At 42.7% G+C, this 15,156-nt stretch overlaps 3 protein-coding genes across 4 annotated transcripts; 2 read left to right on the forward strand and 1 right to left on the reverse strand.

Moving 5' to 3' along the window:
* Positions 1 to 45: 45 nt before the first annotated feature.
* ap5m1 (adaptor related protein complex 5 subunit mu 1) lies at positions 46 to 3,416 on the forward strand. The gene is made up of 8 exons (XM_024430173.2): positions 46 to 379; positions 514 to 1,174; positions 1,292 to 1,519; positions 1,621 to 1,760; positions 1,953 to 2,038; positions 2,165 to 2,277; positions 2,358 to 2,454; positions 2,553 to 3,416. Exons 1-8 carry the CDS (start codon positions 312 to 314, stop codon positions 2,633 to 2,635), a joined length of 1,476 nt encoding a protein of 491 aa, XP_024285941.1. The 5' UTR covers positions 46 to 311; the 3' UTR covers positions 2,636 to 3,416.
* A 1,593-nt stretch (positions 3,417 to 5,009) lies between these two features.
* naa30 (N-alpha-acetyltransferase 30, NatC catalytic subunit) lies at positions 5,010 to 9,286 on the forward strand. Its single transcript, XM_024430170.2, has 4 exons — positions 5,010 to 5,795; positions 6,207 to 6,327; positions 6,784 to 6,839; positions 8,114 to 9,286. The coding sequence occupies exons 1-4, from the start codon at positions 5,442 to 5,444 to the stop codon at positions 8,249 to 8,251; spliced, it is 669 nt and encodes a 222-aa protein (XP_024285938.1). The 5' UTR covers positions 5,010 to 5,441; the 3' UTR covers positions 8,252 to 9,286.
* Positions 9,287 to 9,505: 219 nt separating this feature from the next.
* LOC112256719 lies at positions 9,506 to 15,078 on the reverse strand. 2 transcript variants are annotated; one of them, XM_024430169.2, is made up of 5 exons: positions 13,038 to 15,078; positions 12,742 to 12,804; positions 12,520 to 12,603; positions 10,585 to 10,702; positions 9,506 to 10,363 (listed from the first exon to the last, which is right to left on the reverse strand). In XM_024430169.2, the coding sequence occupies exons 2-5, from the start codon at positions 12,748 to 12,750 to the stop codon at positions 9,873 to 9,875; spliced, it is 702 nt and encodes a 233-aa protein (XP_024285937.1). In that variant the 5' UTR covers positions 12,751 to 12,804; positions 13,038 to 15,078; the 3' UTR covers positions 9,506 to 9,872. The 2 variants fall into 2 exon arrangements, with proteins under 2 accessions (XP_024285937.1, XP_024285936.1); XM_024430168.2 differs by having other exon boundaries at positions 12,742 to 15,078.
* Positions 15,079 to 15,156: the final 78 nt, after the last annotated feature.

The following is a 15,156-nucleotide window of genomic DNA, read 5'->3' on the forward strand; positions in this document are numbered from 1 at the left end:
ATAATGTTTGACTTTCTGGTTGTGGTAACTAGTGACACCCCGGAAGGTACACTGCGTAAACACACATGCGCAAAAGTATCCTGATTGGTTCAGGCTGTCACATGATTGTAAAAATAGGAAGTTAATTTTGCAACGAAAACAGAACAGAATATCGATGAAAACTCAGTCGTGCAAGTTTAAAATGAGGCAAAATGTTATGTCCCCCTTTGTTGGACTACTTTAAGATTTCCCTCATAGATCTATCACAGAAGACACGTGGTTATCATATGTATGCATAACCTGTCAATCACAGGCATTTTTTTCTGGACAAAATGAGTGTGAGGGCATTGTGGATTATATCTTACGAGAGGGGAGAATCTGTAGCAGTGCGCTTTTCCAGGTTTGTAATGTTTTTCCTTCCATTGTTTGTGTAAAATGTAATGCCATCATGTGTGTGTATGTTAATTCACACCTGTCCCGTATTGCTGTTTTGGCTATGTGCATAGTTGGTAAAAGTGTTGGCTTCTCACACAGGCGATACCCAACAGTGGAGCAGCGTGCTAAGTGTATGGCCGGCTCATTGTATGTGTCTGTCCCAGAGGATGGCACTGTGCTCCAGCTCCTACTCACTGAGCTGGGCCTCTCTGACTCTGACAAACCCTACATGGCTCTACGAGATGACTGTCTCCACCAGCAGCGCTCACCAGCCTTGGAGCTCCATGTAGAAGGCCCCAGTGGAGGGGTCCTTTGGCCACTGTTGGTCATCTCCCAGGGGCCTCTGATCCTGGCCTGTCTGGCTGTGGTGGATGCCCCCGCTGATCCCCGGCCTCCTCTGGCTAGCTTGTTCTCTGTCTCCCAGGGCCTCACACTGTTGGCGGGCCTGCAGGCTTTTCTCTGTGGGTCTGGGAGTAAGCCTGACAGAGAGGGGCTGACCTCTCGCCTGGCCATGATGCCCTCTATCCTCCTGCAGATCTGCCCCCTCGGGACCCCACTGGACATCCCTCAGCCAGGGGCCTCATCAGCATCAGCAATGCCCACTCCTGCAGGGACCCAGAAACAGCCAGCCTGGAAAACAGGGGTGCACCGTGGTCGGGCTGTGGTGAATGTAGCTCTAACGGAGATGGTGCGCTCCATGCAGTATGGAAACCGAAACAGGCAGGACCTCTGGGATGTCTATGGCACAGTGACTTGCAAGGTGAGCACAGTGATACTGTCTATGTCTATGGTAATGTAATACTGAAGTTTCTTGTTACCTTCTGCTGTCTACTCATTCTCTCTAACCCATTTGTGCTTTTTCCCTTTGTGTCATCAGTGTGAAGTGGAAGGGGTCCTTCCCAATGTGACCGTCACTCTCACACTGCCACCCAATGGCTCACCACTGATGGATGTCCTGGTCCACCCTTGTGTGTCTTCACTGGATGCCAGTGTTCTGACTGCCATGAGTGTTGAGGACTGTGACAGCTCTGCCTTCTCTGGCCCCTACAAGTTCCCCTTCTCCCCTCCTTTTGAGCCTTTCAGGCTCTGCAGCTACACATCTCAGGTACACAAGTCCAGAGCTTGTAAAAATAGCTAAATACATGCATTCACTCCTTCATACATTGCTGTCTTCATCTCGTCAGATTGAATGATGTATTTTCTCAGGTTCCCGTGCCTCCTATCCTAGGCACCTATCAGCTGAAGGATGATGACAACCAGTTGTGTATTACTGTGAGCCTGAAACTTCACGAGAGTGTGAGGAACAGCTTCGAGTACTGCGAGGCACATCTGCCGTTCTTTAACAGGTAACCTATGCACATATAAACGATACATAACATCTCACATTGATGATGCACTTCCTGATGTCAATATAGTAGCTTATTACACATAATCATCCCTTCTAGTGTTGCTTGAAATGCAGTGTTTCTGGAATCTTGTAAAGAAACACATCTCGACTTGAGGTTACGTTTAACCTCTGAACCTCTGTGTTGTTGCAGGGACCAGATGGGTAGTGTGGATGTGAAAGTGAGCTCAGGACAGCTGGAAGTGTCCAAGGAGAAGAACCTGCTGGTCTGGGTCCTCGGTACGTCTCATTGGTCTGGGGACAACATTTACACTGTGCAATGACCCAGTTTACCACATATTTAAGTTTCAAATACCCTTTGTTTATGGAAAAACAACGTGCATATTCTGCCTTGCCACTCTTTAGGCCAGAAGTTCCCCAAGTCCCGTGAGGTGTCACTAGAGGGCAGTGTGAGTTTTTCAGGGGAGCTCCCAGGACCTACAGATCCTCTCTGCACAGACCTTACAGCCTACATCAAAGTAAGTCAGATTCTTTCTAGACATTGGAGATTCATCTAAAACTAAACATACCAGAAAAACCATTCCTTCATGTTTTTCAGTTGTACTTCCGAGTGCCAGACTTGACTCTGTCTGGATGCTGTGTGGACCAGCATTCAGTGCAGGTCTATTCCTCTGCAAAACCTCGTATAGTCACATGTGAGTGAGAGATTTGGGTTCTAATGCTGGTTTAATTATTTTCTATGAAAAATATGTATTTGTGAAGCCTGAATGTGCACTCTCTCTTCTCTCTGCAGCCCGGGAGTTGTTATCCTCAGAATACTTTATCTGGAACTCAACTGGAACTGCACCAGTGTCCTCCGGACACATGATGCTGTAGGATGGAACTGTACAGTATAGACCAGCATCGAGGAAATTACTACTTCGTCCATATCTGGGATGAGCCAAACACATGATGGATCTCCAGAGCATAAGATCATTGCTGGACAACAGACACTGCTTTCGATTCTGGTGACAAGGTTGGAATCTGTGTAACAAACAGCATTCAACATTATGAACACAATGGTCAAAGTGCTGTAACTGAATGGCTTGTATATGCTGTTCTTCTGACATCCTTGGTCTCATCTAAGACGCAAAATGCAATTTCTCATCCGTACTGAACAGACCAATCAATTTTCAGTGAAAGAATATGCCTTAAAGCTAGAATCCTTAATTAAAACAACAACAAAGTGTCCACCCCACCTCTGTTTTGGTATAAAGCTGAGGGATGGGTCTTTAGAAATGTAACCACTCCCAAAATCATAGACATAGCTATGGTTGCAAGGACTGACTATCCATGATATCAAAATTATAGTTTTAACTATGTTTTGAGGCTATACAGTGCTTTTTGTTTTACATTGTTCACAAACATTGTAGTAAAACAATCTTATATTTTAGGTTCTAATGGGGTATGACTGTTGAATGAAGTCATTTACAAGTCATATTCTTCAAGAATCAATGGGTATAAATGTATATATCCTTAATGTATGTCCAAAAATGGATGTAGCTACTAAGGATTCTAGCTTTAAATACAGATAATGGTTATTCAACTGAATCTTACTAAAGAGTATTAGTACTGGAAAGAGAAAATATTGAATTATTGCAATTAAATATTGACGTTAAAACAATAATGTCTGCATTTGTGTACATTTTTATTTATTGATGCTGCCAGTTCCTATATTTTGGAAATGTTTGGACATCCCACTCCACTGGCCACATCTCTTTAGAGAGAGGGGCCACCCCTAGCTCTGACAGTCCCACTTCAGTGCCTCTCCATCAGCCAGATAATTAGCAGCTGGGGCCTTGTCGTCGGCTGGAGCTGAGGTCCTGTGGGAGATGGGGCTTGGGATGTGAAAGGGTAGGCTGATCCGGGAAGCGTCTGTGCCACAAAGAGCCTCTCAGGAGAACTGGCAGGTCTCCCTGGTCCCCCCCCTCTGACTCCACTGCCTGTCAGCCAGTGGCCTCTTCAAATACCCAGCCTCTCCAGCCTGAGATGGAGCACTGAACAACCCTCTAAAAAGTTGAGGCCTCCACCACCCCCAGCTGGCCAGATGACTGGCTAAGTGGAGAAAAACTTGTAAAGAGAAACAGGGTGTGATGGCCACCTTAAATATTGCATGACAAAAATTGGTTCAGCATAAGGGTCAGATTCAAATAATTGCAATTTGGTTAGAGTACAGCTCATCCACACATGACCATGATAAGAAAGTCCTGTCAATTAAAAGAAAATGCATAGGTATACATGTGTCTACAAAACACATTTTAAGAGCCCTAGCCTAGACTATTTCTAAGTGTCCTCACGTTAACCAAGCTGTGTTTCCCAAGACATACAACAGCCTGTCTTTAGTAAGAAAGGAATACAGTATATTGGTCATATATACACGGCTAAGTATGTGAACATCTGGTAGTTGAAGTGTTAAAGCAGGTAGAGATTGTGATCCACTTTGAGTGTGTTCCACTGCAGCCAGATTCTTCTGAGTGTTCTATTGTCCAGTACTGGCCTCTCTTGCCCTCCTTGCTGGTGCAATCGTTCTCATGTGGATTTCCACCCAGAAGACTGACCATGACCAATCCTCTGTCAATTGGAACCAATTGCTCACACGGCATCCTTCACCTTTTTATGTAGCAGTATGCTGTGACAGACACCCACCCTCCACATTGATTTGGTTTTAAGACCTAGTGTGTGTGTACTGAACTGGAAGGGGCAGACTGCTCCAAAGCTCTTGAGCATCCCGACCTGTTGTCAGCCTGGCTCCTGGAGTCAGTGCAGTCACTGGGTTTGTACTGGCAGACGTGGCATTGTTGGTTAAATAAGGCTTGCTAAATGAATAGGCACGTTTAACGAGCCTCTGCTAGAATGCCTTGAACCCACATATCATACAACTAAATTGAGATGCTGAATTTCGGGAGATATTTTGAAGCAATTGATTTGATACATTGACTTGTTTATCAAATAGTAAGCCTACTAGGTTTCTGAACACCCATGGTTTTTGTCTTTTGATCATCTGTGTTCACCTGTGGAACCCACATAATACTAAACAACACAAGAAAAGGAGCCCCACAAAAAAATCAATTTGTGATCAATGACCAATATATAATGGTATAATTAATATGTATACATGAATAATCATTGGCCCAGGGACCAAGACTGATCGACATATCCTTTCCCTCACACTGTCAAGCATACTACGACATCCAGTGGTAGGGCTAGAGAACATGTTATTGAGTTCTGTCGGTGTGTCGCACTATAAAAACAACTTAAATTGGATTTATAGATGTCATATTCTTCATTCAATTATTTCATCATTTTTTAAAAACTTGTTGTTCTTGACATTACAACAACACTGTTCCTAAGATTTTAATCGAATTTGAGTGTCGTAAAGTTGTTTTTCGCACAGTAAATGCTTTACGGTAGCAATAATTTTGACAGGCAGAAGCTAGCCTAGCAACAAACTTTAGAAGTTATTAGCTAGCTACAGTACATTAGTTGGGTTTGCTACAGACAATACATTATATAATTTAAAAACAGATTCGCAACTGGTGGCAACTTTAACCGTGCAAGCGACTTTTTTTTTCTTCCGTTTTAGCTAACATTAGCTGATTAAACGCACTGTCTGCATGCGAACAATAACGAAATTAACAACAACATGCCAACCATGGGAATGGCTGAAATAGATTCCAGCAGTGTCAACGGGGTGCTAACATGCAGCAAAGAAGTGGTGGTGATGGACCGAGACAGGGAAGACCTCGGGACGCTGTGCGCTGAAGAAGATTTGGTGGCATCCGCGCTTGCTGCCACTATCACCTCTCAAGTTATTGTGGAAGAACTGAGAAGGCTTGGGTTATGTTCAAACATAGAGGGAGACGTGGAATACGTACCATACGAGTCTGAACTGCAAATGTCAGACATCAAAAGGCTTATTACCAAGGACTTGTCAGAGCCTTATTCGATTTATACATATAGGTATTTCATTCATAACTGGCCTCAACTCTGCTTCCTGGTACGTCTAAAGTTGTTAGCTAGCTGACTAAACTCAACGATTTATGGTGGAGTTGCGTGTGGGCGGACTGGAGCTCCAACATCACATAAAATAACAATGTCGTGTGTAATTGCCGGCAATTATTTACTTTGGGTGCTGAAATCGAGAGTAAAAAACACAAAAAATGACGTTTATATGTGGCGTCGGATCTCCAGTACGCCCACAGTAGTCGCAAACTCAACTCCATCGTAAATCGTGGAGTTGCGTTTAATCGGATATAAAGTTGTATGCATTTTAGGAACTGATCATGTTTTGTAGTTTGCCACTACCAGCCTATGTTCAGGGCTGAATATGGTGCGTTCGGGCTGGAGAAAAAGCCTACACACCTGCCAGCCAGTAGATAATAAAATGTTTTACCTCTCTGTGCCACAGGCGATGGTGGACAAGGATTGTGTTGGTGCCATTGTGTGCAAACTGGATATGCACAAGAAGATTCACCGTGGCTACATTGCCATGTTGGCTGTGGACTCCAGATACAGGAGGAAAGGAATTGGTAAGTGGGCATTAGGAGGATCTCCAAGATGGGTAAAATTATTGGAACATTCCAAAAGGTATCTGTTCCAAAAACTTTGTAAATAACAAGGTTGCCATCAAACAAAGCATACAAAGTTGTATAGCGGCAGAATAAGGTACCAGGTAGGGAGTGGGCTATTTAATTACGTTTTTACTCACCATGTTTATTCTGAAAAATGTCTGTCCTCACACTGGTAGCCCATCGACAAACATTAAGAATAAGCTACATGGTGAGTTGATGCCTATTCGGCAGCTAGTTAGCTAGGTGTATTGATCATGTTACTTTGTATGCAATGTTTGTTGGCAACCTTTTACTTGACGAAGATTTTGGAACAGAGTCCTGTTGGAACATTCCACAAATTATACCCACCCCTGCAAGACTGTGTTATAAAGTTTCATGTTTACTTCTAACATGTCATCACTCCTGTCATTTCAGGTACATATCTAGTCAAAAAGGCTATCTATGCTATGGTGGATGAGGACTGTGATGAGGTATGTTTCTTTTACATAATCATATCTACCCTGGAAGACATTAGGCAAGAGTGGCCAGATGTCCCCAATTTCCAGGAACAGTCCCCGATTTTGGTGGCCTGTCCCCGAAAATGTCCCTGATTAGCCATTTAGAAAGAAAAAGGTAATATTGAAGTTAAATTGGGGCTGATTGTTAAATAATCAAATGCATCAGATCAGATTTGCATATATCAATCCCTTTTGCCAAACTCGTTTTCTCCCGAGGCTTTGCCATGGAGCTTTTTATGAGAACGTTTGACCAGTGATACAGAGACAGGACTCTGTTTATCATGCATCCTTGCACTTTATTACAAATTTCAAGTCACTCACCCACCATTGCACCTTAAACCAAATGGTGGGTTGGACCTCACTTTATATGTGCAGGAAGCTACGTACATGTGTATGTGTTCATCTGCAAGGCCCTTTTGGGTAAACTCCCTCTTTACCTCTGTAGTCTGGTCTCCCTCACCACCAGCAGTTACCATACCCGGTCTGCTCGGTGGTTGCTACTTAAAGTCCCCAGGACATTTACAATATTAGGCAAGACTGCCTTTCTCGTCTTGTACACCAGAGGCATGGCATAGTTTACAATCCACGCTTCATCTAGATATGTTAGTGCCACTGAATTCATTTAAAATGTTGGTGGAAGACTCTGTTACGGAGGAGTGTAAAATGCTTTTTTTAGGCTGGATCATGTTGTTGAATTGTATGTTTTAATTATGTAATATATTGAATGTTGCTGTCTTCTTGGCCAGGTTTCCCTTGAAAAAGAGACTGGGTTTCAATGGGCTGGTTAAATAAAAAATAAAAAACATGAAGACACCATGGCCAGAAAGTACATGCAACAGCATAGGCTACCAAACCTGGGTGATTAAAATATGACTAGCTAGGCTTTTAAGAACTGTGGAGGGTTATTCCATTTCTGTGTTTTGAAGTATTTTTAAAGGACAATAGCGAAAATTGATAGTTAAATATAGTTCCATGGCATTTTTATTTTCAAACAGTACCCCCCACCCTCCCCACGCAAAAACAAAATCATTTCTGGTCACCTTACATTAGGCCACATTTTAGCTAGAAGATAACAGGCCACACTCCTTACCATAAATAGTGTCAAGTTTAAGCTTGATTCTAATCTCATTACACCAATGCACATTTGAAACTGAAAATGCCATTGAATACCATTTTGTATAGTATTCAGTATGGAGATAGAGGTAACAATCTCTTACAAATTACTTGGTTTTGTTAACTTTAAACAGGTGGTGCTGGAGACTGAGATCACCAACCAATCAGCCCAGAAACTGTATGAGAACCTGGGCTTTGTAAGGGACAAGAGGCTCTTCCAATACTATTTAAATGGAGTGGATGCTCTACGGCTCAAACTGTGGCTCCGGTAGCAATACAGTCAGTGTCTCTGGCTCTGAGACCTCTTTCTCCCAGTCTCAGGAACAAACGTCCTCCCTACGAGGGAAACATCAAAGCGACATAAAATCCAGAAAGATCAGGAAGGAAAATTGGAGACCGGTACCACAGTTTTCTTTGTTGAATTGGGAGTACTTGTGGCATTTTAGTGGCCAGTGGAAATGAACTGCAAGTAACCACACCCTAGCCCTTGACCTCGACCAAACTAAATCAATTACAAACAAAGCAACAGCTTGCCTCTGTCCTTTTATTTTTTTATTTAGAGGACTAAAAACATGGTGAAAACACAAGTTGGGAAGAAGAGTAAGACTATGCAAACTGAATGTTTTCATAAAGCCATTTATAAGGGCTATACAGCCTAAATGCTTCAGACGTCATAAGAAAAGAGGATACCTCTCACTTGATTCAAGAACTAAATGCAGCTGTCCCTTGTCTTGTTGTGTGTTCACTGTAGCCCCAGGTGTGTGGTAGCTGGCCAGTTCTACTCTCTCTCTAATCCCGCTAAGAGCTTCCATCAGGATTTTCATAAAGGTGGAGAGGATTGCTGCAATAAGCAATTTCCTGTTAGGGTAAAAGGAGCCCTGAAGTGCAATATATCTTTTCAATGTTGAAGGGAATTGGGGAGCACAAGAGGTCTTCAGTGTGCTTCTCATTAAACAAAAACTCAGCCCCAAAGATAATTTAGAAAATACATTATCTTTGAAGCTAAATTAAACGGTCATTGAGGGAAATTATTTAGTACCATTTGTACGTACCCATTTTTGTCTCTGTACCATTGTGTCTAGAGGTCTTGAAGACGTGAAACAATATGGTCAGATATCTTTTATGGGTCTTCTTTCAAAAGTGTATCGCAAGACACCTTTCAATTTAAGATGGACAAAGTAATGTATTTGAAAATTCATTGCTGGGATTTTGTACTTTTTGGTGGTAGTATTTTGTCTGTCCATTTTCCATTGTTTTAGAGATTAAAATTGAGTAACAAAATTAAAGTAACTTTTGGTCCTTGAAAAGCGCTATACAAGTACCATGTATTGTTAATCATGATGGAAATAAGATCAAAAAGCCAAATGTATTCTTTTTTTAATGTGCTTTCTCACCTTATGAACATTAAGCTGGTGTTACATCAAGCTAATTTTAGACCTTTCCACACCTGTAGTATCACTATCATCCCTAGAGGGCGCCACACACTGCCTTCAAACAGGCTGGAATAAAAACACACTGATTCCCATTCATAAACACATTTATTTGTTATGGAAAACAGATTTGTTCCCACAATGAGACTTTTAACCACATCTGCTATTCTAATGAAGCAATCCTAGACTTTAACCACAGCTGCTATTTTAATTAAGCAATCCTATGAATACATTCAGGTGATAGTTTAACACTGGTGGTGGACACATTCTCTGAAATACTTTGGTTATGACAAACCAGTATTTAGTTTGCCATCATACAGTAAAAATGCTAACAGTTTAAAAGATAAATGAGCTACAATTTCTGATTTTCAAAATGAAGTGACCACCTATACACCATTAGCATTTCGCAAACTGAGATTGGAGATCCGATCTAATCCAGATGAGTAAACCTCTCAAACAGCTCCTACTCCAGGTCAGGTTCCCAAATCCCTCTCTCCCCATGACATAGACCTCTAATGCCCTCTCTCTGCCAGCCTCTCAGAGGCCTCCTACTAGCCCTCTCACTATCCTCGAAAGAGCTCAAGTGTTTGGGAATTGTATCTCTTTGTTTCTCTGTCTTCCAGTCCAGCATCGAAGGTAAGGTTTTCCTCATGGTCAGTCCACCATCTGTCTCCCCTTCTACTCTGTCTGTGAGAGTATTGGTTTTCCGGTGAGGACTCCTGAGGCCTCCCCATGCCAAGTCTCTGTTGATCAGCTCTTCATCCCTACACAGGCACTGTGGTGGTCCAGGCTGGGACTGCTGTCTCTCTCCCTGCTCCAGGGGAAGGGGGCTTGTTTGGAGGATCTCCTGGAGGTCGAGACTCTCTCCTGTCATCTCATCCCAAAATATGTCCCTTTGGGTTGGCCTGTTTAGCAGATGCAGTCTCTGTATCCCTTTGCTGCTTGGTGCTTCAACTACAGAGGCCAAGGGAGCAAGACAAAGTACACAATCTATTTAAGTACTGCAGCACTATGGATTGTACGCATCACTTAGAACATGTTCAAGTTGGTGGTACATTTTTTTAGCCTGGCTGATGCGACCCATGTAGTACACAGCGAGGGAGCGCTGTGACACTGCAGTCAGGAAGACTTTGAGTTTGGTGTCAGCCAGATTAACAAAATGTCTCCAGTCTCACCATTATCTATGTAGATTGTCCTCTCGTGGACCCGCTGCTCTCGGACTCGTCTCTGGTGGGCTCTCCTTCTTCGCTGGGCCTGTTGACTGAGGACCATCTGTGCCTCCAGGAGTCCTCCCTACACAACCCAACCCACACAGCCAGAGAGACCATGCATGAGTCACCACCAAATGGTAGTTTTAAATATAATATAGTCACACGTCATGGAATACACAACGCATCAATGGTATGCTACAGATAAAATGGTCATCCCTAGATCCTGCCCTATGCAATGAAACATGAAAATGTACAAACTGTTAAAGACAGTATGTCGGTTTGTGAGGGAGTGTGTGCGCGCACATGTGTGTTTGCCTGGTAGTGGGGTTTTTCATGTTCCCTGTACCCTGAAAGCGCATCCCATTGAGGGCCAGTCAGAGCTGTAGACCACCCCACTTTCCACTCTACCAGCGCTTTAATCAGGCCCACCGGGACAGAAGGGGCCCAGGCTCGCAGCTCACCAGCTGCTCTCGCTCTCTCTGGTAAATTACCTCTCATAACAACATTCCTGACTAAATCAAATCCCATGTAATTGTTTTGGAGACTGAGGAACATAAGCATGTATAGTGCATTCAAAAAGTATTCATACCCCTTGACATTTTCCACATTTTGTTGTATTACAGCCTGAACTTAAAATTGATCATTTCGATTTTGTGTTTTTTTAATTTAAACTTTATTTAACTAGGCAAGTCAGTTAAGAACAAATTCTTAATTTTACAATGACGGCCTACCCCGGCCAAACCCTCCCCTAACCTGGGCAACGCTGGGCCAATTGTGCTCCGACTTATGTGTCTCTGATTTACATACAATACCCCATAATGTCAAAGTGGAATTATGTAAAAACAAATAAATGAAAAGCTGAAATGTCTTGAGTCAGTAAGTATTCAATCCCTTTGTTATGGCAAGCCTAAATAACTTCAGGAGTAAAAATGTGCTTAACAAGTCACATAAGTTGCATGGACTGTGTGCAATAATAGTGTTGAACATGATTTGTGAATAACTACCCTAGCTCTGTAGCTCACAAATACAATTATCTGTGATGTCCAGCAGTGAATTTCAAGCACAGATTTAAAGACAAAGACCAGGGAGGTTTTCCAATGCCTCGCAAAGAAGGGCACATACTGGTAGATGGGTTTAAACATTTTAAATAAAAAAGCAGACATTGAATATCCCTTTGAGCATGGTGAAGTTATTAATTACACTTTGGATGGTGTATCAATACACCCAGTCACTACAGGGACCCCTCTTCATATTTTCAAGCACGGTGGTGGCTGCATTATGTTATGGGTATGCTGGTCATCGGCAAAGACTAGGAAGATTTTATGGATAGCAAGAAAATCAATAGAGCTAAGCACAGGCAGAATCCTAGAGGAAAACATGGTTGAGTCTGCTTTCCAACAGACACTGGGAGACAAATCCCTCTTAACCTAAAACACTGGAGTTAGTTACCAAGACAACATTGAATGTCCCTGAGTGGCCTAGTTAGTTTTGACTTAAATCGGCATGAAAATCTAGGACAAGACTTGAAAATGGCTGTCTAGCAAACCAACTTGACAGTGCTTGAAGAATTGTTTTAAAAGAATAAATGGAAAATATTGTACAATCCAGGTTTGCAAAGCTTTTCAAGACATACCCAGAAAGACACATATCATCACTGCCAAAGGTGATTACTTATCTAATCAAGATATATTCATGTTTTATTTTCCATTTAGTATATTTTTTGTTGTTGAATTTTTCTTCCACTTTGACATTGCAGAGTATTTTGTGTAGATTGTGGACAATGAATTACAATGAAATCCATTATAATCCCACTTTGTAACACAACAAAATGTGGAAAAGGTAGAGGGGTGTGAATACTTTCTGAAGGCACTGTAAGTCCATTACATTCTCTATCTGCACCTGCGGATGGCGGCCGGTGCCATCGTGTGCACCCTGGCTGGGGGTAGAAAAGTGGAGGACACCCCCATCTCTCCAGTCTCTGCCCTGTGACAAGAGAAAAAGAACAAACACAAGCATAAGGTCATAAAAACAGCTTCAAAATTGACCAAGGCTTTGTATACATGTCAACACAGCATATACAGAGACAAAATGGCACTGATGTTTATGTATGTTTTTTTTTACCATGGCCATGTGATTGGCAGTAACCTTGAGGCCTGCACTAAGAGGGGCCAGTGGTTGCAACGCCTGAGGAGAGAGAATGATGGGAGGTCTGCATGGGTAAACAGTACAGTACATCACAACAACATCCAATGCAATAACACAGCCACTCTTCCCCCAATGTGAAGTCTGAGACACTAAATTGAAATACAATTTATTTCACAGAGATAGGAAAATAAAGTAGGAATTTAGGAACACTTGAACAAGAATGTTTGTGACAGTTTGTAGTAAAATGGTAGCGAAAGCTATACTGTTCTGACCTGTAGTCTTCGTGGTGGATGAGAATGAATGATGCTTGGTCCCCAAATGTTGCTTTGACTCTGTGGAAGGCTGCTTGCTACATATGATGATTCTTACACACATGCATATACACACATAGACACACAAGTCAGTTAAGCCTTCGTGATGATGACAACCACATTTGGAGACAAAATAATCTGTCTACTGACCTGTAGATGGTGGGGGGAAGCTTGCAGAGTTTTCCAGTTTCAGTGGGGGCAGCAGGATAGTCCTACTATGTCCTAGGGGCCCATGTTGTGGCTCCAGTGGGGTTGGCACAGCAGAGATGGTCCATTGTGAGGTGGGATGACTGGCCTGCTGGTCCAGGTCTCCCTCTGGCTGACTGTGACATGGGGCCACCTGACTCAGCCTGGACCTGGATCCTGTAGAGCCCATAGTCCACCACTAGCCCTCTGCTATGGCCGTTAGGCTGCTATGCTATGCTTTTAGCGAAAGTCTGTTGATGAGCCAAGCAATCACACTCTAATTTGGGTTTGTTAATATTATGAGGGCAGTCTAAGTTACTTTCAGTGTTGAAATCAGAAGAACTTGTCTCACCTCACTTGTTTTGAGTCCTCCGCTCATGTTCTCTCATTCGTTTGGTTGTATGTGGTGTTTACCGCTCCGCCACCAGCTGCTACGGTTCTTGATGTACTGTAGTTTACTTTTCTTTCTTGATAAATTAGCATAGCCCGTTGGTATGACACCCTTAGTTACACAATAACTCCCCTAGTCAGTTGTGGTGGCATACATCTCAGGTCTCCATTCTGTATGTTGCAGCTGTACAAGTGAGGTAACAGTTTTAGTTGTGGTTAAAATGGAAGGTCTGTGCCCCCATCCCTGTCTTTATACTTTTCATTTTTCATTATAATGAGCTGTTTCTATGACAACTCTCCCTACAGGTTACTTTGTAACTCCAAGTTAATGCTTGAAAGACCCTGCTTTTTTTCTAGCCCCATACCTCTTCCCCTCCACGCTCCAAACTGTTCAGGCATAATAATAGATCATTTACAGAATCTGCCTCGACAACATACACTACACTTTCAGTTTCCAACAAGGAAGTAATTCACAGCAGGACATAGAAATAAAGGTAAAAGTTTTGAGAATTACTTTTCAAATGATGAAGAGAGTTCGGACTACCAGCATAACATGGAGATGCTGTACTTTGTTCTGTCTCAGTGTGTGGATGTGAAAATCATCAGTAATGAGGATTTAAACCCCTCCCTACATTCGTTCACCTCCTCTTTTCTCGCTCATTTGGTTTAATGAGGCAGCATCCACAACAGAGTGTCTGAATCTGTCAGTTCAGCAAACGCTTCATTAGAGGTCATGTCTCACTGACAACACACCAGTCATCACAGCACTGACTGGGGACTGAGCTCTGTCTCACAGCCTCAGAGGAGAACAGATTACTTCCAACAAACACACTCCACTTTGTCTCCAGGAATAAAGTAATTCTATTCCCCTTTAATGAATTTAGTTATTCCATCTTTCATTTTAGTTTCATTCTATTTCTATCCCACTGAAAGGCTGTTTTGCCTGGTAGCTGTCACGGACTGGCTGAGGAGGAGCTGTGTGCTACCTGCAGCTGAATCAGTGCTAGGCTGCTGCTGGGCCATAAAAGCATTCATCACCTAATTACCAGAGATCTCTGTGTAAGTGAGCAGGGGGAGTAGAGAGAGGAATGGATGACAGAGGAGAGTCTGTCATCCCTGCAGAATTACTTAAATACATCATTACTAAGACTGGATGAATCACACTCCATGCTGCTGGATATGTTTGGGACTAAGATGAATCAGGTCCGAAGACATGGTAGTGACATGTGAGCAGATCTACTGAGCAGTTAGTTATACATATAAACATGAACCTGCTGTCTGTGTGCCACGTACGTGGCCTATGCAGAGGTGATGTAATAGGATGATATGAAGGCTCTGGCTTTATGGAGAGAGTCCTCAGAAGCTCTGCTTTGTCGAATGTGGACCTGATCCACTTCAGTGGCTATTGATAACTGAAATATCCATTTACAGCCATTTCAATCATTTTCCTGTCTTGAACATAGCATGTTTTTAAAGGTTGTGTTTATGAGACGATCTGATCAAG

This window comes from Oncorhynchus tshawytscha, linkage group LG08 (assembly GCF_018296145.1).
Source record: "Oncorhynchus tshawytscha isolate Ot180627B linkage group LG08, Otsh_v2.0, whole genome shotgun sequence".
NCBI lineage: Eukaryota > Metazoa > Chordata > Actinopteri > Salmoniformes > Salmonidae > Oncorhynchus > Oncorhynchus tshawytscha.

Bases quoted from the DNA above. Each gene is read 5' to 3' on its own strand.
- ap5m1 (XM_024430173.2), top strand. From the start codon at position 312: ATGAGTGTGAGGGCATTGTGGATTATATCTTACGAGAGGGGAGAATCT. The intron at 2,039-2,164 runs GTACGTCTCATT...GCCACTCTTTAG, and splicing joins CCTGCTGGTCTGGGTCCTCG to GCCAGAAGTTCCCCAAGTCC. The intron at 2,278-2,357 runs GTAAGTCAGATT...CATGTTTTTCAG, and splicing joins ACCTTACAGCCTACATCAAA to TTGTACTTCCGAGTGCCAGA.
- naa30 (XM_024430170.2), top strand. From the start codon at position 5,442: ATGCCAACCATGGGAATGGCTGAAATAGATTCCAGCAGTGTCAACGGG. The intron at 5,796-6,206 runs GTACGTCTAAAG...TCTGTGCCACAG, and splicing joins GGCCTCAACTCTGCTTCCTG to GCGATGGTGGACAAGGATTG. The intron at 6,840-8,113 runs GTATGTTTCTTT...AACTTTAAACAG, and splicing joins TGGATGAGGACTGTGATGAG to GTGGTGCTGGAGACTGAGAT.
- LOC112256719 (XM_024430168.2), bottom strand. From the start codon at position 12,855: ATGTACTGTACTGTTTACCCATGCAGACCTCCCATCATTCTCTCTCCT. The intron at 12,604-12,741 runs GTAAAAAAAAAC...CTCTTGTCACAG, and splicing joins CTGCCAATCACATGGCCATG to GGCAGAGACTGGAGAGATGG. The intron at 10,364-10,584 runs GTGAGACTGGAG...TGGCCTCTGTAG, and splicing joins GACAATCTACATAGATAATG to TTGAAGCACCAAGCAGCAAA.